Source organism: Triturus cristatus, chromosome 7, assembly GCF_964204655.1.
Source record: "Triturus cristatus chromosome 7, aTriCri1.1, whole genome shotgun sequence".
In the NCBI taxonomy this organism is placed as follows: domain Eukaryota; kingdom Metazoa; phylum Chordata; class Amphibia; order Caudata; family Salamandridae; genus Triturus; species Triturus cristatus.
The window spans coordinates 1,277,965,802-1,277,990,800 of record NC_140590.1 but is presented as its reverse complement, the minus strand read 5'-3'; the positions used below and the strand labels follow the sequence as shown (position 1 = coordinate 1,277,990,800).

Below are 24,999 nucleotides of genomic sequence, written 5' to 3'. Positions count from 1 at the left end.
TAGCCTGTGCAGTAGTGAGCCCCGAAACCTAAGAGGTGCTCCCCTCCGCCCCACCCCCTCAAGCCCTGGGCCCTTGGCTGGCATCAATGTGAATGTCTGCAAAGAAGGTGAAGATACAGATGTTTTGAGCTCCACGCGACTGGGTAGTGACCTCTTCGCATCAAGAATTAACTGCCCAAGACGACCGCCAATGCGAAGCTCCAGCGGGACCTTCTCTTCATGCAACAGGCGACGACTGTCAAACCAAGACCTATACTTCACAACAATAGCCCTCGATGATCGACAACATGAAGCTCCAGCGACAACAGACTCTTCGGGCCACAGCAAAGACCATCCGTGACGCACAACCGGCTCTTCGGGCCACAGCAAATACTGTGGACGCTTGACCTGCTCCTCGCATAGACGGTCTCCTCCCCGAAGCCCCAGCAACTGCAAAAAGCGCCCTTTGCGTCGGTCTTGATAAAGTAACTCTTCATCAGGACTAACCTGGTCCCTGTATCCGACCTGGGCTCCATAATGGTCGGCCTGAACTTGTGACTTTCTCCCAGTCTAGCGTGACCGGATAACCGCGAGTGGTCCTTTGTGGTACTTTTCTCTTCACTATTTTCACGGTAAATTCTGAAAACTCATATCTCCGGTTCTACTGATTCGATTTTTGTCATTTTGGTGTCAATTTATTTATTTAAATTGACTCTATTTCCTTTTATTTCGTTTGGGATTTTTCTTGTGTTGGGACTTCACTTTATTACTGTTTGAGGGCTGCATGAATATTTTATACATTGCCTCTCAGTCAGTGTTCCCCAAATTGTGGGTTGCAACCCATGGTGGGTTTCAAGCAGATTTTTGTTGAGTCACGAAAGTCCAAGCAATAAATTATGATGCCTTTAAATTCTGTATTTATCTAGACACTTTTGCTGCGCTTCAAAGACAAAGGTCAAATGTCAGGCTAGGTCTTCTGATGAATTGCTACTTATTTGTAATTTTTTTTCACATTGGGTTTGGGGTTTACAAACCCATCTCACTTTGCTGTCAGAGAAAAAAAATGTGTGACAATAGGTTTCACACATGTTATAGTTAGCTGGACATTTTACTGATAAAAAACCAATGAAATTCCCCCGTTATAGTACAGTTACTGCAGGTAACTATAACTCACGCGACCGCAATCCTCTGCTGATGCTAATACTGTATTTAGACACTTATTTGCCCATGTCTTCTTCCATTAAATTTTAGCTTTACATATATTACAAATATTTTTTTTTCATAAAGACACATATGTCATCAGCAGAAGATTGCGGTCGCGTGAGTTCTAGTTGCCTGCAGTAACTATAACGGGGGAATTTCATTGGTTTTTTATCAGTAAAATGTCCAGCTAACTATAACATGTGTGAAACCTATGGTTTTTTCAGTGAATTTGCAAGGTTTTTTAAATGCTAAGTTACTTTACGCCATTCGTGGCGTGCGCGCCCAGTTAACGCAGTTCGTTCCGTGCGCGCACGGTGCGCTTCGCGCACCGTGCGCGCACAGTGAGCACGCGGTGTGCTTCGCGCACCGCGCGCCCACTTTACGCAGTTAGTGCCGTGCACGCAGTGTCCACGTTAAGCGGGATGGGCCATGTACGCACGATGCGCTTCGCGCACCGTGCGCACATGGGGGACATATTTTGCGCATCTTTGTGAAATGTATTCTTTGTTAACTTCTTACATGTTTTATGCCATACACAAATGGTGCCCTTCGGGCACCATTTGCACACGGGGTGGGGAGAATGTGGCTAATTTTTTTTTTTTTTTACAATTTTTTACCGTACGCGTACGGTAAGCGTAATCGGCGATTTTCCGGAAAAAAAAAATTATTTATTTTTTGGGCTTGGGGGTGGTTTGGGGACCCCTGTATCAATGCTGGGTGGTTAGGATCTCATGAAACTGCCTCTTTACACATTTTTGGGGTTCGTTTTTGCTGCCCAACTCAGGAAGCGAGAGAGAAAATGGCGGCCGCCGCTTCCTGGTTTCGACCGATTCGAATGTTTACTAAGATCTAAGAGCCAATCAGAATCGCGCTCGCGCACGCCACAGTACGCGTACGGTAAGCGCACCGTAAGCTGCCACAGATATATATATTGATTTAAAGGCTATTTTCTCAGAATCTACTGAACAGATTTACACCAAACCTACAAAAGGCACTTCCTTGACCTGGGGACTACCTCTCTGCCAAATTTCATTAAATTCTGTTCAGCCGTTCGGGCTGTAGCCCTGTCTAAAGGTCCTATGGAAAAATGCATGGGAAAAACGCGTTTTGGGACCCCCCTTTTATTTCAGCCCCCGCTTGACGAATCCCCCCGAGACTTTCAGGGTAGGAGCGGAGCGTAGCGCCCCACCTATTTTGAAAAATTCGCGAGGATTCGTCGACCGGCGCCAAAGTTATTCAAAATAGAATGTTGCGGATTTCCTATGGAAACGTGGTCCTAACTATAACTACCTACTGGCGACCGCCAGTAGGATGGATGGATGGATGGATGGATGGAGATATATATATATATATATATCTCCTACAAGAAGAGAGGCAGGGGACAATGGAAAGCCAAAAACTAATAAATCCAACAACCGATGAAACCTCAATAATCAATCTGACCACTATAACACTCACTGAGGAAGAGGAGAATATTTTAAAACTCTGCCTCTCCTATGCCCCACAGACAAATATGAACTACACAAATACAAGATTTGATATATATATTATGCTGTGCGCAAGTTGAAACACCGCAAGTTCTATCTAATGAAAAGTAAAAATCTGGCGGTTACAACAACACCCGATAGTCCAGATGATGTTACAGCATCAGGGACGATTATACCCAGCGGCATTGTTGATCTGTGGATGATAGAAGGTTCGGATTCCACAGCGATCCTATCCGCAGGAGCAGGTGGTACAAGCAGCAAGGATACTACAAAACAAATATCACCAGCTACACCATTTAAACCTACTTCAACTTTCATCCCAATATTGATACGGGACTCTATAGATATATTCAACGAGAATGTAATCTCTCAGATCAAAGAGTTACATAAGAAAAACAGTCACAAGAAACCTAGATTTGATATGAGGAACAAACAATATGAGTCATTGATCCACAAATTGAGTAAGGATATGAAAACCATAGTACGGGGCAGTGATAAAGGTGGCAACATCGTACTTATGACCAAGACAATGTATGACAAAGAGGCCTATTCCCAGCTCAACAATAGAGAGCATTATGAACGAAGCAATGTATCTAAGGTAAAAACGATGCAAGCCGAATACCATAAAAAATTATCTAAATGGAGAAACAAGGCAATGTTGACTGACGACGAATACAAATTTTTGAGGCATGATCATCCAACAATTCCATTCATTTATTTTATCCCTAAAGTCCACAAAGACATGGAGAACCCCCCGGGCAGGCCTATTATCTCTGCTAGGGGTGGGTTACTGGAAAAAACATCAGTCTATATAGACTATTTTTTGCAGGGAGCTGTAAAGTCACTGGAGTCTTATGTTCAGGACACTGGGGATTTCTTGTACAAGTTACAAGCGGTTGAGTGGAAGGAAGACTATTGGATGCTAGCGTTGGATGTCTCATCACTATATACAAGCATACTTCATGAGGACGGCACAGCAGCAGTAGTATATTATTTATCCAAACGGGAGGAACAATTTAAGAATCACACTGCTATGCTGTTGGAAATGCTTAATATTTGTCTGAATAACAATGTTTTTATGTACAACAACCTGCTATACCGTCAGTTGCAAGGAGTTGCTATGGGGGCCAGTTTCTCTCCAAGCTATGCATGTTTGCACATGGGGGCTTGGGAGGAACTGGTCCTCAAGACGGAGTTTAAAGAGGTGATGAAAACAAATATTGTTGCTTGGTATCGATTTATAGATGACTTGTTTGTAGTATGGCAGGGTGATAGGGAATCAACTGAAGCATTTGTCAGAGCTATAAACATCAACACACTTAATCTCAATTTTACGGTCACCATAAGTCAAACAAGTGTCACCTTTTTAGATACGGAAGTGTATATTGCCAATGGTGCGATTGAAACCAGATTATTTAGAAAAGCATCGGCCGGCAATACTATTCTCCATGCGGCCAGTGCCCATCCCCAACATCTGATTGCCAGCATACCATTTGGGGAGATGCTGCGCCTTCGTAGAGTATGCAGCAATGAGGTGGAATTAGGTGAAGCCCAGGCAGCAAGTAAGAGTAGATTCTTACAACGTGGTTATTCAGAATCAATGATTGACAAAGCAATTACCAAATCTCGATTAAGGAAGAGACAGGATTTATTGGATAAGTATGGTCAAACCATCACCAGTAATCCGGTCTCTGATAAGGTTGCTGAAAGACCTAACAAGTTCAGAATCATAACGGGATACAATAAACAACAGAGAATTGTACCGTATTTTGAATCGCAATTGGCCTACGTTGAAGAGTGATCCCATTTTGGGACCGAAATTGCCATGCAGGGCTACCCTCACTTTTAGTCGTGCTCCCTCAATGAGGGACTGCCTCATCAATACAAATCCAGAAACCATAGAAAAGACCACATGGTTGCAAATCAATGGTGGATTTTTCAGATGTAAAGTATGCAAAGCATGTACACATGGGGTTAATACCAAAACTTATAAAGATGGGTTTAGTGACAGGAATCACAAAATAGAAAAGGTATTAACTTGCAAAACAGAATTTGCTATTTATGTGCTCCAATGCCCTTGTGCACTTAGATATGTGGGCAGCACCAAGTTAGAAGTACATAAACGCATCCTGCAACACCTAAGGGCAATTTCGAACCAGGACAATACATACCCGGTGGCTCGCCATTTCAAGGAGGTACATCATAGCAATAACAGGGAATTGACATTCTTTGTTATTGATGCTGTACCAGCGAGCAGGCGTGGAGGTAATAGGGAAGCAACGCTTCGCAGATTAGAAACCAAGTATATACTCCGCCTAGACTCTAAATTTCCGGGTGGGCTTAATGTTACAGAGGATCTGCATACTGCTCTAGGTTAGTATTTGATGCCCATCTGTACTTTGCACGTAGTAATTTTGAACTGTATATTGGATGGTAACTGCAATCTCCTGTACTTTGATGAAATTGGTTTTAGCAAAAGAGTTTATAAGGGTTTTTATCACGTTGAGTTTGATATTTTATCTTATGTACTATTTATTATTTTATAGTGAGTAATGAGCACCAGTATTAAGTTTTATTGTTGTGGACTCCTATGATCTATATATGTATCTACATATCGGGATGTAACTCAAATTCGTGATATATTCTAAACCCAGACACTTCTGCACTTTAAAACTAGTTTGCACTTTATTTAGCGGGACCTTGAAATTGGCTTCGTATTTGATTACTCATTTAACGACTAGGGATTTCTAGTAAGTACATCTTAATAATATGAAATACCCACCATGGCCGTTTATTAATCACTGTTAGCTCCAAGGATCAGATTTTGAGTATGACTGGGCCCAGTCTGCCCATTACATGTGTTTGCTAACACGGAACTGCTGCTATTTTGTTTTTAAAACAATTTTTCTTCTGATTATTATATTTATTGCTATTACACTTTATATGCACATTGCACTTTATTACACTCCACTTTGGTTACACAGCTGCAGAGGGTAGCGACAAAAACTGTGACACTGGTTAAATGAGTTGGAATATTTAGGGATTTAACCCATTATATCTAGATTGAGTAATTGGAAAGATGTAGGATGCTTGGAAGTGTAAACGCAAATGCTGTTTTGATTGCAATGCACAGACAAAAGCCAAAATTTGTAAACATGTAAAAAGAATATGTTGGCATTTTTGTGTTTTAGATTCAGCTATACACTATTGAAGCTTGCATTAGTAACTTGAATCAATGATGGTATTCATTTGCAACATTAAGACCTACTGTACACATTGTGCAAAGGTTAAGGCATTGTATATGGTAGTTGCTTGACATGCATAGTCTTTCCATTAGGTCTATGTGATTTTACCGGTATCACGTGCAGAGTGCGTTTCGCCTACAAAAGGGTGTGTCTACGATATTCACGTTGTCATGTGAACAAGGCTCAGGTGGAGCCGAAACGTTATGGCGACTAGCACGCAAGATTTTTAAATAAAGAAATTGCACCAAGATTGAGGTCCGTGTCTGTACTGTTGGGGGCCGGCGCCAGAAGTGGGCAGAGTCGACGGAGTAAGAGTAACGGAAAGCAGTGGAGATATATATATATATATATATACATATACATATATATTCCTCCAATTCGCTCCTGCTGCTTTGAAGAAGCACTCGACAGTCAGGTAAGTGAATGGACACTTTTATTGCATAGATGAAGATGGCATTTCACTCGTTATGTTCAATCCTGTAGCCTACGCGTTTCGGAGCTGTGCGCTCCTTCTTCTTGGGCTGTTGGTGAGTGCGGGATCAGCTGCTGCCAAAAATGTCCTGTGATTCACTGTGTCTTTCGTAGTGAATGAATGAGTCTCGTTTTCATAGTGAGTGAGTCTCGTTTCCGCTATAGTAGCGCTGTGAATCTTGGGACTTGTATTCTTTGCGTGCCGCTTTTCACCCACAGTGGGTCCCATACTTGTCCAACTATTGAAAGGGGGGAGGGAGCATAAAGTGTCCATTCACTTACCTGACTGTCGAGTGCTTCTTCAAAGCAGCAGGAGCGAATTGGAGGAAGATGTTATACGACGGCTTCGGTCGTAGAAGAAGCACCACCAGAATGAAAAAGGCGGGAGCCGACCAAGTCTGGGGCCGTGAAAACAGGAATCTTCCTCGTTTTAGCCGGCGCAGCAGGGGCAGTATACTAATGAGGATGACATTGTTCACCCGGGGCGCACTGGAGCGCCTGATTGCAGAGGATTAGTACTGAACCTCTGCTCCCTCCCCCCTTTCAATAGTTGGACAAGTATGGGACCCACTGTGGGTGAAAAGCGGCACGCAAAGAATACAAGTCCCAAGATTCACAGCGCTACTATAGCGGAAACGAGACTCACTCACTATGAAAACGAGACTCATTCATTCACTACGAAAGACACAGTGAATCACAGGACATTTTTGGCAGCAGCTGATCCCGCACTCACCAACAGCCCAAGAAGAAGGAGCGCACAGCTCCGAAACGCGTAGGCTACAGGATTGAACATAACGAGTGAAATGCCATCTTCATCTATGCAATAAAGTGTCCATTCACTTACCTGACTGTCGAGTGCTTCTTCAAAGCAGCAGGAGCGAATTGGAGGAAGATGTTATACGACGGCTTCGGTCGTAGAAGAAGCACCACCAGAATGAAAAAGGCAGGCGCCGACCAAGTCTGGGGCCGTGAAAACAGGAATCTTCCTCGTTTTAGCCGGCGCAGCAGGGGCAGTATACTAATGAGGATGACATTGTTCACCCGGGACGCACTGGAGCGCCTGATTGCAGAGGATTAGTACTGAACCTCTGCTCCCTCCCCCCTTTCAATAGTTGGACAAGTATGGGACCCACTGTGGGTGAAAAGCGGCACGCAAAGAATACAAGTCCCAAGATTCACAGCGCTACTATAGCGGAAACGAGACTCACTCACTATGAAAACGAGACTCATTCATTCACTACGAAAGACACAGTGAATCACAGGACATTTTTGGCAGCAGCTGATCCCGCACTCACCAACAGCCCAAGAAGGAGCGCACAGCTCCGAAACGCGTAGGCTACAGGATTGAACATAACGAGTGAAATGCCATCTTCATCTATGCAATAAAGTGTCCATTCACTTACCTGACTGTCGAGTGCTTCTTCAAAGCAGCAGGAGCGAATTGGAGGAATATATATATATATATATATATATATATATATATATATATATATATATATATATATATATATATATATATATATATATATATATATATATATATATAGGATAAAGTGTGACTGGGCTGGTAAGGACGTTTCCATAACCGAACAAAGATTTCGGACCCTTTGTAACCAGAAGAGAAGTATGAAGCATGGAGTGCATTAGAATATCTATTTCTAGACTGGCCTGGAGGAGAAAACTTATCAACTCAATTAAAGCATTACAACTGAGATGCCAGAAGGCACAACCATCATCCATACTCACAAACAGAGAAACAAAGTGTGCTTATATGGTGTAGCTTCTGGTCAAAGTAAAGGTTTTGACTCCCAATAAAACAGTATACAGCATTTTAAGGGGGATGGGTGCAAATGCTAGGAATGCCGTGGTGTTACAAGGGATGAGAAAAAAATCTTACCGTTCTCAGAGTTATATGCGAAAAACCTATTGAACAGCTCATGCTGAATGGGGCCCTGGTCACTGGAACTGTAGGGAAGGATGTCTTCATGGCTTACATAGTCCAGGCCTGAGGAAAAAAAAAGGAGTTAAACATGAGCAGGGTAGGAGGCAAAAAAAAGTGGGCAGCAGTAGGCAGGTGGGGGGAGAGTGCATCTCCAAAACAGACTGAAAGCATCACTTCCACAGTAAAAAACAGAATTAAGACATACAGATCACAGGCAAAAGTACATCCACAGTTGTAAAAATGAAAAGGTATGAAAACGTCTGTCGACCTGTTAGAGAAGTACAAAGACATCCATTTCCATCATGGGGTTGACATAAATATTCTCAGGATCCTGTCTCCAGTCCTCATAGAAAAAGGTCAAGGACAGATTCACAGACAGACATGGGTAACACACAGCACTGCCTAAAATAACATTAAGTAATGTTATGCATTTTTGTATTGAGCTACTGTGTCGCTCTGTTGGCTGCTCAAATTGAAGATTCCGTAGCATGCAAAAAGGGTAATATAACCAGGTGAATGTATCCAAGTGGGCTGCAGTTAGACTATACCAATCCTTTTCATTTTTAGTTATGGTATTAGTATGGTATTTGTGAATGCGTGTGTGTTCAGAAGTAGTGCGTGGAGGACTTAGGCTTTCAAGAAGTCTGTTCTTGTCACCTCAAAGTTTTTACCCAGGGTGGTTAGCACAGGTTCGAGGTCAGGAGAGCAAGGAAGTTCAGCTTTGAAGCCGGCGGGAATAGAAGGTCAACTTGGGTTGTCCAGTTAGCACTCTGTAGAAGAACTGATGTGATCTTTGCATTTTCTGCTTATGTGCCCCCATTGCATTTTGTATATTCTTGTACTTGAGTGCTCATTTTTCATTTATACATGTGTTACATTTAGTATTTATTGCACATATGGAAAAGGTAATGTTTGCTTTATTACAATTTGATACTGCATCAGTTATTCATTTATCTGCATTAATTTGATTTGTGTGTGGTACAATTTTGTGAAGGTGCAACAAAATTAATCTGCCAATTCTTCTCGGACGTCACTCATCACTAGGTCTGCCCTTTTCAAATTAATCAGAAAAGTGTAGTTTGGGAGACATGTATTACGCAGCTTCCTGGAAGTCTAGAAAATTGTGCAAGCTGAGCTACAAAACATCCTTCATGTACACCATCGTTTACTCAACTAGTTCGGCCTTATCAGCTCGTGGAAAGAGAAAACTAAGACAGAGCGACCTTCTTGAAGAGCAGAATAGGCTTGCTAGTCAGAAAAGGTAAGGAAGGGGGCTTGAGGCCACCTCAAGAGAGAGTCAGATGAGCACTTTTGGTGCAAAGACAGCCTAGCTAGGGGCTAAAAGGGAGGGTTTGGGACTGGTTCCATCTTTCAATTAAAGGAACTGCTACTACTGAACCATCATCATAATGCTGCAATTCTTTTAAATAATTTGCCTACAAAATTGCTTATCTAATATTGTGTTTCTAAATTGTTTTCATTGTTATAGTTACATAAATACAAATTATCTGCCCTAGATTATGACACTCATTTTAATAAAGTCTTTACAATTTCTAGGGAGCATTTCTTGTGTCTCCCCACCCATGGTAGCTTTGGAGCACACTAACAAATGGTCCTATAGCCTCACAGATCTCCTTAGATCGCACCATCCTCATATAATGTGCAGGTTGTTCATGTTTTACAGTGCTTTTGCCAAACGGTTTAGAGGGGGTCTACAACTGCGACGTATTTTGGAAAACCTGTGACACGTTTCAGAATGATCATTCAGAAGCTAGTGCCGAGAGTTTAGGGCTTGTTTAAAGCCATACACAAGGCCTCTCCTATACAGATCATGGGTGGAGACCCAGACTCATGAAGCAATGCATGTCCCACTTGAGGACATCTTTGGAGAAGTAAACAATCAGTGGCTAAGACCCCCAACAGCACCGATCTTGGTAGAGATGCCCGGATACCAACGCTTCAATTAGCTTCCATTAGCCGACAGGAGACGGGCCGCTGAAGGGGAGGAATGAAATGAAAAGAAATGATGGCAAGATACCAGCCCACGCGGGCAGAAGGCATGTAGCTCAGTAGAATCAGCAATTGTGAAGTAAGGTTTTCTCACAAAAGTGCAGGATTCAGCTCAATACTGCCAGACCCTGAAATCAGGGACACCTCCCTTCCACCAAACCGCGTAAATAATAATAAATTGAGGGCTCAATAGGGATAGAGAAAAGCTCCAGAGGCAGAAAAGAACAAGTTAATTACCTTCGGTAACGCTTTTTCTGGATGGATACAGTATCTGCCTGTGGATTCCTCACCTTGTGAATATCCCCTGTGCCAGCAACTTTCAGAAACCTTTGTATCTCTCCACGCCGACGAGGATCTCTTATGGATCACTGGATCCATAAGAGGACCTAGTCCGTGTGATGACGTCAGTTCCGCCCTTTTTTCCGTACCTTCGAGGCACGCGGACGGACCGACAACAATATATATATATACAGCATACACAGTACATAATATACAAACTAACACATACAGTGTGAAGGCAATGCAGGAAAGCAAAATAAATAACACTTCCTTTGTCAGTGAAAAATAAATTTGACACATCATCACTATTGTAGGTATACAAGGATGGACAACGGGGAGGCGGGTGGGTCAGTGAGGAATCCACAGGCAGATACTGTATCCACCAGAAAAAGCATTACCGAAGGTAAGTAACTTGTTCTTCTGATGGATACATCTGCCAGTGGATTCCTCACCTTGTAAAAAGATTCCCACAGCAGTCCCACTCCCAGAGGAGGGTGTCCATCCTTCTATACCAGAAAGTCCTGAAGGACGGAACGAGCAAAGTGACCCTCCCTCCTCACCTCGGAATCCAAACAGTAACGCTGCACGAAAGTGTGGAGGGAGGCCCAAGTTGGTGCCCTACAAATGTCCTCCACAGGAACACCTCTAGATAAGGCAGATGTAGAAGACTTTGCCCTGGTAGAGTGAGCCCTTATACCCTCTGGAGGTTCCTTACCGGCCAAAGAGTAACACATCTTGATGCACAAGATAATCCATCTGGAAAGGGTGCGCTTGTGCACCGCTCTGCCATTCCTGCAGCCAACAAAGCCCACGAAGAGCTGTTCATCCACTCGAAAATCCTTAGTCCTATCGAGGTAAAAGCTCACCGCCCTCTTAAGGTCCAAGCGGTGAAGCCGCTCCTCCTCCTTGGAAGGGTGATGGCGAGGATAGAAGGTAGGAAGGGTAATGGACTGCCCCAGATGGAAAGGAGTTACCACCTTAGGCAGAAAAGCAGCCCTGGTCCTGAGTACCATTCTTTCAGCATGAATGGTCAAAAATGGGGGTTTCGAACTTAGAGCTTGAAGCTCACTTACCCTCCTTGCGGAGATAATGGCAATGAGAAAAACTGTTTTGAAAGACAATAGCCTTAAGGGACAATTGTGCAAGGGCTCAAAGGGAGAACCCATCAAGTAAGTTAAGACAAGATTTAAGTCCCATTGAGGCACAATAAATGGAGTGGGCGGAAATTTGTTGGTCAAGCCCTTAATGAACCGTAATACAATAGGTGACATAAACAAGGACAGCTGACCCGGCAAGCAAAGGAATGCTGACAAAGCCGATAAATAACCCTTCACAGTAGCTACAGCAAAGCCCTGCTGAGCAAGAGAGAGCAAACTGAAGGATGTTGGATAAACGAGCCCTCAAAGGATCAATAAACTTCTCTCCGCACCAAAGGACAAATTTAGACCACCTATAGGAATAGATAGACTTGGTGGAATGACGCCTGGCAGACAAAATTACATCTACCACGTCAGGCGGGAGAGAAAAAGAATTCAGGTTGCCCCGTTCAATCTCCAGGCATGAAGATGTAAGCTCTGGAGGTGGGGGTGTAGTACCTGCCCCTCCGACTGCGAGAGGAGGTCTGCCCTGAGAGGGTGATGGAGCGGAGGGCACGAGGAAAGGGTGAGAAGATCTGTATATCACACCCTTCTTGGTCAATCCGGGGCAATCAATATGACTTGGGCCCGGTCTTGGCGAATCTTCCTCAGAACCCGAGGAATCAAGGGTATGGGAGGAAACGCGTAAAGGAGATGAGAGTCCCATCTCAACTGAAACGCGTCCCCCAAAGCTCCCTGCATCGGATACTGGAGACTGCAGAATGACAGGCAGTGAGCGTTCTTGTGAGTGGCAAACAGGTCCACCGGAGGAGTTCCCCACGTCCGAAAGACGTGACGAACCACCTCCGGATGGAGCCTCCACTCATGGTTGGCAGAGAACCGCCGACAGACTGTCTGCACGCACGTTCAGAACGCCGGCCAGATGATTTGCCATCAGACAAATCTGATGATCCTAAACCCTGGACCAGAGACGCAGAGCCTCTCTGCAGAGACAATGAGACCCCACTCCTCCCTGCTTGCAGACATACCACATCGTGGTAGTGTTGTCCGTCAGGACTTGAACAGACTGACCGCGTAGGGAAGGGAGGAAGGCCTTGAGTGCCAAACGTATAGCCCACAACTCCAAAAGGTTGATGTGAAGCAACCTTTCCTCTGGACACCAAAGACCTTTGATCTCCAGATCCCCCAGATGCGCACCCCACCCTAAAGTGGATGCATCTGTTATCACTGTGGCCACCGATGGAAGGGCTTTCCTTGAGACAGATTGCCCTCCACGCTCCAAGACAGATCCGCTGCAGCTTCTCTGGAGATCCTCACAGACTCCCTGAGATCTCAGTTGTGCTGATACCACTGCCTGCGGAGGCACCACTGGAGCGCCCTCGTGTGCCAGCGTGCATGGTTGACCAACAGAATGCAGGAAGCAAACAGACTGAGCAGACGAAGGACCTTCAGGACTGGAACGACCGCTCCATTGTAAAACAAAGGAATCATTTCCTGCATGTCGAGAATCCTTTGTGGAGGTGGGAATGCTCGACACACAGTAGTGTCCAGTACCGCCCCTATGAACAGGTTGTGCGGAGAGGGCACCAAGTGAGATTTGTGCACGTTTATTGAGAAACCCAATTTGTACAACAGCTGAGTTGTATCCTGCAGATGATGAAGCACCTTCTCTGGCGACTCTGCTTTGATCAGCCAGTCGTCCAGATAAGGGGAAGACTGGAATCCCCGACCTTCTGAGATGGGCTGCCACCACCGCCATCACCTTGGTGAAGACTCGAGGTGCAGTAATAAGACCAAACGGGAGGACCGCAAACTGATAATGTTGCGACCCTACCTTAAAACGGAGATACTTCCTGTGCGACTTCAGGATGGGGATGAGGAAATACGCATCCTGCAAGTCGATCAACACCATCCAGTCCTCCTGTTGCAGTGCTTGAAGAACCTGCGCAAGGGTGAGCATCTTGAACTTCTCCTGCTTCAGAAAAAGGTTCAAGATCCTGAGGTCCAGAATTGGACGCAGCCTGCCATCCTTCTTCGGAATCAGGAAATACCAGGAGTAGCATCCCTGACCCCTTTCCTGCTCGGGAACCACCTCTATCACACCTTTTTTTTTAGCAATGAAAGGACTTCCTCCTGCAGGAGAAGGTGGTCTTCCGAGCAAGCACCTTAGCAAGGAGGGTAAATCGGAGGGAATTCCCGAAAGGGAAGAGCATACCCATTTTCTACAAGATCTACAACCCAAACGTCTGTAGTGACAGATTCCCAATCTTGTAGAAAATGGGTAAGCCGACCCCCCCACAGGACCAACATGATCCAGAATGGTGGATCTAGGGCTGCTTTGCAGTGGCAGGAGGGAGGAAGAGGAGGAGGAGAGCAGACTACCTCGAGCACGACCTCTGTTCCTGCCCCTGTAGCTCTTATACAGGGTATTTTGCTGCTGCTGCTGAGGCTGCCTGTAGTTCCGAAAGGACGACCTCCCAAAACCTCTGTACCTCCTATAAGAGGAATCTCTAGGCTGTGCCTACAGGCCCAGAGACTTAGCCGTGGCTTTACTGTCCTTGAACTTTTCCCCGAACCGCCCAGACCCAAACGGCAGGTCCAGAAGCGTTGCCTGCACATCAAGGGAGAACTCTGAAGATTTAAACCAAGCACTCCTCCTTGTGGCGATCGAGGAGCCCATGATCCTGGCAACAGAGTCCACAGTGTCCAAGCCACTCTGGATAACCTGACGTGCAGCCGCCTGAGTGTCCGACAGGACTTCATTAAAATTCTGCCTGTCCTGCTCAGATAACTTAGGAGCCAGCTGTTTAGCAGAATCCATGAGAGCGTGGATATAACGGCCCAAGAGACAGATGGCATTTGTGGACTTTAAGGCCATTCTCGCCGAGGAGAACACCTTCTTGGCCGATAGGGACACAAAAAAGCTCAACCAATCACTAGGAAACTGTGGAAAGGTTTCAGAAGACTTCTTTGAGCAGGCAGCCTGAACCACCAGACTTTCAGGAGAAGGATGGGAAGTAAGAAAGTCCGGGTCTCCTGGAGCCGCCCTTTACCTTTTAGCAACAGACTTAGATACTGCCGGAGCCGACAAGGGCTTACGCTAAACCTCCATGACTGGCTCAGTGATGGAATCATTAAATGGTAGTAAAGGCTCTACCACGGTGGAGGGAGAATGCAGAACCTCAGTCAGGATGTTCGATTTAAATTCAGCAGTTGGGAGCTGTAATTCCAAAAGCTCTGCTGCTTTCCTTATGACCATGTGGTAAGGAGCCACATCTTTAGAGGGAGCATCAGTAGGAGGAGTAAGCTCCCATTCTAGTGACAAATCAAGGCCACTTGCTTCCTTAAGTTCCTCAAACAAATCATCTGACTCCATGAGCTCACCCTCTTCCATTTTTTCCACCTGGTACCTTTTCTCCTCCAAAATTCTCTCTGCTTCTCGCCTGGATCTAATCCTCAGAACCGGCGTCGGCGGCACAGCACACTACTCCGACGGAGCCGGTGTCGAACACGGATCCGGAGGAGCAGCCGGAGCCGAACGAGGTCGAGCCGGAGAAGGGAGCGGCGTCGATGGCCTCGGCACCGGGAAATGCAAAGACGGCGTCGCTAGAAAGAATGGCATAAATGGAGCCTGAGCGTAGGCCTGAGGGACCCCCAGATTAAAGACCAAGGGACCCGAAGGTGTTCCAGAGGGGTACCTCGCTCTCGAAAAGACGCCATACATAGCATTTAAATAATGCGATGGGTCTTGCCCCGGGACAGGAAAAGGGGGGTAAGGCTCAGACTGAGGCATTACCGTACTCGGGCCAATCGGCGCCGACAGTGGAGGCAATGGAGCCGAAGACTCATCAGGAGCAGGAGCCTTCTCCACCGGACCCGGAGAATGTGTCGGAGTCGGTGATGGAGCCGGAGAGCGCTCCAAAGAAGCCGCAGGCGAAGTCGGGCAAACAGGAGAAGCCGGATTTGACACAGAAGGAGAAGGAGCAAGTGAAGTCGATCTCGGAGCCTTCTCCTTCTCCTTATCCGAACGGCGCCGAGAGCCGTGCCTCTTCTTTTTATGTTTCTTCGACTTCGAAGCATGACCCGACGTCGACTTCGAGCCCGACCTCGATCGCCTTCGACCTCTCTTCTCCTTCCTCATTTTCGCTATAAATAGCTTAACTTCTCTTTCTTTTAAGGCCTTTGGATTCATCTTGCGGCAGCAAGAGAATCCCTTGACATCGTGATCCGATGACAGGCACCAGACACAATCCTCGTGTGGATCCGTAATGGACATGTGTTTACCACACTCTCTACACGGCCTGAATCCTGATTTCTTCATTGACATCTTAAAAAAGAAACAAGAAGAAAGCAGAAACACCAAGTAACCAGTAAAGCTACGGAGAGTCCCAGAAAACCGTTCGCGTAGACGGCGCGGAAAAAAGGGAACGGACGTCATCACGCCGACGAGGTCCTCTTATGGATCCAGTGACGTCAGTGGAGCCATGCTTCTGTGACGTCGTCCTCGTTGGCGTGGAGAGATACAAAAGTTTCCGAATGTTGCTGGCGCAGGGGATATTCACAAGGTGAGGAATCCACTGGCAGATGTATCCATCAGAAAGCATGCTATTGAGTCGACAAGAGCAAGACCTTTACAGGTTTCAGGAATGGGAAAGAGCTTCTCCTCACTGGGGCACATTCAGAGGCAATTGTGCTGTTACTCCAGAACTGCAATCTCCCCACATGCTTGGTAGTACACTATAGACAGTAGTGCAGGCTCTATAGACAGTAGTGCAGGCTCAGTAGAAGGGAGAGTTTGTTTGGAGGGAATATGTGGAAATGACGACAATACCAAATGGCATTATGGACTCAGACTACCCAGGAAGAGACCCTGTTGGTGTGAACTCCCTTAGGACCAGAATGTAAATAAGACAGAAAGTATTTGCCTATGCTGCCCTTCTGCTTAAGAGAAGAACCAAAGAGTAAAGTCTGCAGGAAGCCTCCAGAACCACACAGAGTAGGCCCTGCATGGTTTAAGGGCTCATTTTACAAGTGAGCAGATCTGCTGAAATAGTCAATGATGTAAGAGATGGTACAATTGCAGGGGAATGACACTGCTAGTAGGTTGTAGATAATGTTAAATAAAAGCAGTCACAGTATGCACCCAAAAAACATGTGGACAGTGCTTCGTGCATGGTTGTGCGAATATGCTGTTCAGCCAATCCATTTCCTGGTAAAGATAGTACAGTGAAGCACTTTTAATAAATGAGAGTAACTTAGAAGGGACGCCAAGGGAGTCCAATAGGTAGCCAAATCCACTGCAAAATAATTCAGGTCATTGATTCCTACCTTGGTGGAAAAGTGAGAATCCCCTATCCTATTTACCAAACATAGCGCCCTGGCTGTGGGCGCTCTGCCATGTCATAGCAGAGTGACCGTTTGCAAGCATGAGAGCATCTTGCATCAAAGGGTATGTACTGACATACATCATCATCCCTCCTTGGTTGCTGTGAATCTGCTGAATGCTCTCTGGGTAAGTTCACAGTGTGGGACAAGGAACCTTCTCAGATGAGAGCATGGTTCAGTTTCTTTGTCCTCGGAGTACAGATTTCCTGGTCTTGTGTCTTATCTCTGCTCAAATGATGCTAGAAATTTTGTGGTATACCTCTGGGGAATGAGACGGTCTTATGCTCTGATTGTGCTGGATTAAAGTAATTTGCTCCTTCACTCCCCCAGCTACAGTGTTCACCTTCGGCTAAAAGATAGTTGCATGATGATTGTTAATCACAATCAAGGCAGAAGTTAAAAGCCACTCCATTTCACCTAAACAGAAGACATTGGTAAAGGACCAAAGTCCCCTATTGCAAAGCAATACCTGTAAAAGTGATGCTGATCAGCTCCTGTACTCTTTTCATACCAGTGAAATATACAGAGCTTCCAACAAGCACATACAAAACCTCAACCTCTCCTAGAGGCACACAAGAGTTGCAGACTCACCAGGAATTGCATAGAGGGCCCGGCTGTCATCATGACTGGCAAGAAAAGTCACTGCTTCGGTCTGGGCTCTCTGCAAAAGAAGTACACGATGCTTAGTAGTACACCCCGACACAGAAATATATTACAAAAAGAAAATCGGAGACAAGAGGACAAATCTAGATCAGCATGCACACGTAGAGGATAGAGCGCTATGGACTCACAAAAAGGGGCTGGGAGGATAACACCATTTCAAAGGTAGTGGGTGATTTGGGGACATTCTGTTTGGATTTTGGAAACCAATTCTGTTAAGTGAGATGTGAAAGCATGCATGGTGCGGCTCAACTTCAGATAGACAGGGAAAAGGGATGGGGTGAGAGAGCACGAGAAGGCCTGGGACAGGGGAGGGTATGTGTGGGTGCAAGGGTGTATGTGCCTGCTCTCTCTTGCTCCCCTAAATGACTGAAATAGCAATAGGTTCCGCATATCAAGTTCGCTGCACATTGTGCGGGAGTGAATGCTCCAAACTTTGGAATAGCAGCGGATCCAAGCAATGTTTCCACTAATAATTTTACACTGTTTGTGGCAAAACGCGTTTTTGTGCAAACTTTTCGATTATGTGTGGAATTGAAAATATTGGTGAGTGACTATGCAAGCAATCACAGAGAACAAAACTATTACTTCATATGGTGTTAAGGGAAAGATATCCATTTCCGATTTTTAAATAACTCCTCAACAAACACCTGGGGAGGCCCTCTTTTGATTTTAACAGTCATACATACATACATACATGCATAATCTTTATTCAATTATAAAATACAATCATAAAAGACAAAACAGTTAAAAAAACTGCAATTGACAACCACACTTGCTTTAAAACCCAGAGAGATAACACACACAAGAAAGAAACTGTGGATGAATTTAAAAACTGTAATTACAGTAAAACCGGCCTTCATTAATTTTAAAATTGGTAGCAAAAACTTGTATTTAGAGCAAATCCTAACAATGTGTAAGGTGCAATTGACAGAGGCATTGTCACAATCACAAATGGGGGAATTCCGAATCCTTAAAACAACCATGATTAAAAAAGTCTAAAAGCGGAAATAGATTCTGCCTAAAATAAGTCAATAAGCATCGCTGATGACAAGTCATGTTCAAAGTCAAATAAGGTTCTAAATTACTAACAGTTTTCACTAAAATTGCATGTCCGATGGATAGTTTCAATTTTGCAGAGTCCTCCCGGTCCGCTGCCTTCTTGCCCATAAATGCCGCTACAACCCATTTATGATCAGAGCTAACTAAGCAGCTGGGATTAGCATATAAATCGGGCCTCCCAAAAGACATCATATTATGGGAGATATAAGCCAGGCATGGGATCAGAAAGGGCTTATCCAATTTGAAACAATCCTGCAATATTCATCTGTTAAAACCAAGATCTTCCTTTGTCCAAATTGATAACCAGAGTTTTACTGGGGGAAAGTCGGATCTGGTCAGTAATGTAACCTAATCCCAGTTCTTCATGGGCGATTTCATAGGGTACAATTTGTGGTACTCCCAGGAGGCCCCTTAAACATTTATTTTCCGCTACCTGTATGGGGGTGTCGGGGCCATAGCCCCATATTCCACTGCCATAACTTGCTAATAGGATGCACTTGGCCTCAAGATTTTCAATACAGATTTAATGTGGGCGAGACCCAACTGGTGAGAGAAATCGCCAATGCTAAATGTGGCTCTGTTAAAAGACACCGCATTCTGGGTTATGAGTGGGTGCCAGCTGACACCAGAATCCAACTGGACCCCTTAATATTTAAACATATCTACCTGACTGACGTGGTGTCCCTCTACAACAAATTGTTTGTGTTCAGCGGAACACTCTTCATGGCATGCGATTTTGTGAAGTTGGTACAAAGGTCAAGGCTGCTCATAAAATCAATAAAAAAGTTAAGACGGTTTTGTAAACCCCTGGCTGTCTGAGCAATGTGTCATCTGCGTAAAGCAGGGCCAGTATAGAACGGCCTTCTACTTTAGGGACATCCACAGCCAGGTCTGACAAAACATGGTCTATTTGATTAATATAAAATAACAAGCATTTGCAATGCAATAGGTCTCGCATTTACGCGAGTTTGAGCTATTGACATTGCAAATGGCAATGCCTTTTATTCATGTTTTCGTTTTTGAAACATAAATAAAAGGCATTGTCATTTGCAATGTTAATAGCTCAAACTCGAATAAATGCGAGACCTATTGCATTGCAAATGCTAACGGCTGTCCTGCAGTTCCCCCAGGGCACAAGCAGGCATCCACTTCTGTGAGGACAGCTGATCTCAGCAAAAAGACAGAAGTGGATGCCTGCTTGTGCCCCGGGGGGGACTAACAAAAAAAAAAAAAAACACACGAAGCGGCAGTTTGTTGCTATGGCAACAAAATGGCATGGGACTGTCCACAGTACCACGGACACTCGCATGCTGTTTGCAATGGACAAATGGCGAGAGCAGCCATCTTTGTCCATTGCAGACGTGTGCATGAGAGTCCTCGCAGAATTGATTCCAAAAGGTGCTCTCCTGGCTAGAGCAGCGCATGCGCTGCTTTCGCCAGGCGAGACCTAAAAAAATGGTGCTAAGATACAGCCTTGACTCCGAACAGTCATTTAGTTATGCACTGTAGAGGTTGTTGCCTGGAAGTTATGGAACAAATTCTATGCAGAATCTTCAGGATGTGAAATGGGTTGTGCTTATGAGGTAAAGGTTTAGTTCCCTTCATTATCAGTGAGCTACAATGAATAGGCGAAAGACCCCACCAAAAGCCATTTTATACTAAACAAAAAGGATGAGGTTTAGTGCAGTGCTAAAAATAGTGTTGAATATCTTCATGCGATACAAGTTTTTTTCTGAAGCATCAATTTGCTGTTCTGATACGGAACAGTTAGGCCTTTTTTTGTCAACTAGCATTTAAACTGGCTTGACAGCAGTGGTACCCAAAATAGTGTGCCACTGAAGTAGGCTAGTTTTTATGAGGCATGCACAAGTAATGCTAGATGCTCTGAGCAGAGCATACAATATTTCATTTTGTTACTAGAGGAGACTTCCTTCCCTGATCAGACTGATGCACATTTCCTACCGATAAAAAACATAAAAGTTGCCCAATACTGGGATTCAGTATTGGTACTTTCAATAAGGCCTGCTTTGATAGAAAAGAGTGAATTAGTGAGTGACTGAATCATAGAATTCAGTCCATAAAGAACTGCTCTGCCTCCTTGTACTCCAAGTTCAGGAGTGCCTTGGGCTGCTGTAATTGCCTGAATTGCAATGCCAAAAGACAGGGGTTAGATTTAGTGTTGCTCCATTCTGCAGGCTAACTGAAGGTACCTGTGAGAAAGTGGCTCTGTATATACTGTTCCCAAATAGGTACAGTGTGCACAGAGTCCACAGTCCCCAGAGGTTTGGCAGAGGCTAAAGTTAGATATAACCTTACTCTCTAAAGTGGTAGCTTGGTCGAGCAGTAAGGCAGTATCAGAGGACAGTGTAAAGCATTTGTTGTACACACTCAGTCAGCAAATGGTCTCACACACTCAAGAACTGAACTCTAGGCCAATGGTTTGTATTTAAAAATATGTGGTTTTATTTTAGAACCAACAATAGGTATCAAAATATACTTTCTCAGAATGAGATGCTTTAGTTAAATACTTTGCAATAGGCAATTGACTTTTGCATGTAATAGTTACAGTTTGTTGCAATAGGCAACACTATTTCAAACACAATAATACATTGAGCTCAATGGGAATTTTAAGTTATATGCAATGGATTACTTTCAGGATTACTTTTCTAACTCCAGGACTGAATCCTAGATTCAGTCCTGGGACAGTTCTTGGAAACAATCATCACCAACCCATTATGAATGGCATAGGTTGCCTAGACCTAAGCCAGTTTTATTCAGAATCTGTTTACTCCCACTACCCATACTCTTTCTCTCACTTGCCCTATGACGGGTATTATAAGGGAGCTTGGAACATCAGTGAAAAAGTTTCCCCCATACCGGTCCTCAGCAGATATTATGAACCTTACGGTCGCTATGACCATTATTGACATGGAACTCTCGCAGGGGCTGTTATCCCTTCTTTTGCTGGAGACCAATCTAATAAAAAAGATCTCGAAGCAACTATTGCTCCAGATAGAGATCCCCTCCAAATCATCCTGAGTTCCCATGCCCAGCAGCACAGTTTACAGCCTCCTTCAATCACCCAGGATGCCAACTCTCTTCCATTGCCTTCCTCACACAACTTGTCCCAGGTTACTCCCAATCTTCTTAATCCTCCTATAACACAAGATGCAGCTACTGATATCCCTCCTCTTAGGATCTTAAATTGGAATGTAGCTGGCCTCGCCAGCAAATTAGACCTCCCTTATTGGAATTCTTTAATAATGTCCTATAGTATTTGCATCTTTCAGGAGACCTGGGCCACAGAGCCGTTCCATATGGTTGGTTATACTACCTTTTTCATACCGGCCATCCCATCTTTGACAGGAAGAGGACGCCCTTCGGGTGGCCTACTGATCAGGGTTAACATTTCTCTTGGGTGTATTACCAGGCAGGCCCTTATTGTCTCCCCTGATATTTTAAGACTTACTCTTAAGGGAGCCCAGGGAAGGAAGTCTCTTGACATATTCAACGTCTATGCTAGGGGCCTTAGTGGAGGAGCCTTATCACCTGCACTCGTACTTCTTGAGGATGAACTACGCAAGTGTCACCATGCATCTCACGTATTGGTAGCAGGAGATTTTAATTGCTCCTTCGAGCCCCTTGCCTCAGCAGATCTCCCTGATCTATTTGAGGACGACGCTAAACGAGGCATCCCGATATTATCATTGCCTCCTATCAAGAGATGGACTAAATCAGTTGTATTTCTGAACACCATGACTCTGGAGTTTGGGCTGAGGGCGGCAAATGGCAGAACATCTTCTGATCCTCATGGCGTACATACCTACAATAGGCCAAACCACACCTCAAGGATCGATTATATACTTCTCGATCTTAAGCTTTGGGTGTACATGGTGGACATGGAAATAATTCCCTCTTATGATAGCGATCATAACCAGCTATCTCTCTCTATTAAATCATTATGGGAGGAAGCACACGGTTCCTTGTTCCTACCAGTAGCTAGTTCTCTGCAAACCTCTGAGGTATGTCCTACCAATTGTGAGAGGCGCCTTAAATGGCGCAAAGTAATGCTGGACGACGGTAAAATCGAATCAATAAGGTCAATCTTACATGCCACACAAATTGAACTGGCCTCATCAATCATCTATGAGTCTGCTTGTGTTAGGGTTCCAATTGTTTTCCAAGATAACATCTGTAAATTGGGAAACTTATTCCGAGTACGCGGCCCACCGAGTGGTGGGCCCAAGCTCACCCCTAAGGGCGGTTGGTACACGCACAGTTGCAGGATTAAGAAATCTGCCCTAATTGTGGCCCTTAAAAGTGGGAATGCATCTATGATCCAGAAAGCTAGGAAGGATTACAAGATCTCTGTCACTAATGCCAAAAAGTCTTGGGAGGAACAGTTTTGGCAGACTTTAAGGGAGGCCTCCCTTAAGCGCAATCCTGGTGCCTTTTGGGATACAATTAGATCTAAGAACAGACCAGCCCACGAACTCCTGACATGTAACATCACTAGCATAGCATGGTACGAGCACTTTCTCAAATTATACTCCTCTCGTTCCGAGACTGTGGAGAAGTCTTTCTTTGATGGGACGCTCACTCCTGTGGACGCTCCGATCACTGATCCTTTCTCTGATGGGGAAGTGCTCTGTGCTATCCAGTCCATTGTCCCGCAGAAGGCAGCGGGTCCGGATGGTATCCCTGGCGATGTCCTCAAACTCTATCCATCTAGATGGGGGAAGCTTCTTTCTACCCTAATTAATGCCATCGCCAATGGTGCTCCGGTCCCCGAATCCTGGAAGGGGGCCGAGGTTGTTCCCATTTTCAAAAAGGGTGCTAGAGACGATCCAGCTAACTACCGCCCAATTAGCCTGATCGACTCATCTCAGAAGGTCACCGGGAAAGTGATTCTGGAGAGGATTTTAACTTGGGCGAATGACAACAACATCCTCTCAGACTATCAAGCAGGATTTAGGGTCGGGACAGGTACCATAGGACAGGTCTTTAGATTGTTCCTCATCTATTGGAAGGTCGTCCTTCTCGGAAAGGGCAGTCTCTATCTTGCCTTCATAGACCTAAAAACAGCATTTGACCTTGTCCCTCGAGACTCTCTCTGGCGTGTTTTGGCCAATATGAATATTCCTCCTTACTTGTTGGCTTTGTTAATAAAACTCCATGACGGCAATTATGCCCAAGTACGTTGGGGCCCACAGGGCCAGAAAACAGAGAGAATTCCAGTAAACAGGGGCGTCCGTCAGGGATGTGTTCTTGCTCCCACCCTTTTTTCACTTTTAGTGAACGGCGTAGTGGATCATTTGTTGAAAGTCCCTGCCGATGCACCATCCCTGGCGGGCGAACGTGTTCCAACTCTCCTGTTTGCTGATGATACTCTCCTGTTGTCCAAAACACCCATGGGCCTGCAAACTCTTCGATAGTTTTCAATCCTTCTGTAATGACAGAGGTCTTATTATAAACACCACCAAAACAAAATATCTAATTTTGAATCCCCCTAAAAAATTAGGGCGGCCTCCAGTCTTAAATGCAGTTTCCCTTGAAAGGGTAAAAGAGTTTGATTATCTAGGTATCCGCATTACAGACACTATGCGTTGGTCATCTCATCTACAAAAGATGCTTTTAACCCACAAGAGGGTCACTGGTGCCCTTCTGAGAGAACATTGTTCCTCTACATCTAGGCCAATAGCCCCAGCTCTGGATATATATAAAGCAAAGGGCGTGAGTTCGGCACTTTACGGTGCCGAACTATGGGGCTCATATAACATTGATGAGCTTGCTAGATCGGATTCCAGTTTCTATAGGGAACTGATGGCACTCCCGCAGAGCACTCCTATAGTGCCCTTACTAATTGATCAAGGGTGCCACGCGATGAAAGACTTGGCAAAAATACGCCCCTTGCTCCTTTGGGCCCGGCTTTGGCGGCCCCCCGAGCTAGCCAAGTATGCGGAAGGCTCATCAGAAATACTGTCTATGCCCTGTTGGATTAAAATCAAATGGCTGAAATATGTAAAGATCCTGCTTTCTGACCTTGGCCTTAAAGATGCTTGGGTAAATAGAACCTCGCCCCCGAAAGCAGAGCTGAAAAAATTATACTGGAGTTGGGTCATTGCAAAAAGGAACTCCAGTTCTCAATTCGGCAGATGCACCATCGAGTTCCTTATGCT

The 24,999-nt window shown here is 44.9% G+C and overlaps 1 protein-coding gene across 1 annotated transcript in view; it reads right to left on the bottom strand.

Moving 5' to 3' along the window:
* The window catches only part of LOC146811823 (polymerase delta-interacting protein 2-like), a 128,988-nt gene that overhangs the window by 49,998 nt on the left and 53,991 nt on the right, over window positions 1–24,999 (bottom strand). Inside the window, exons 5-6 of the mRNA XM_085618816.1 lie at window positions 17,690–17,759; window positions 8,283–8,390 (exon numbers count right to left, since the gene is read on the bottom strand). Of these exons, the coding sequence (XP_085474942.1) occupies window positions 8,283–8,390; window positions 17,690–17,759 (178 nt within the window). The remainder of the gene's footprint in view (window positions 1–8,282; window positions 8,391–17,689; window positions 17,760–24,999) is intronic.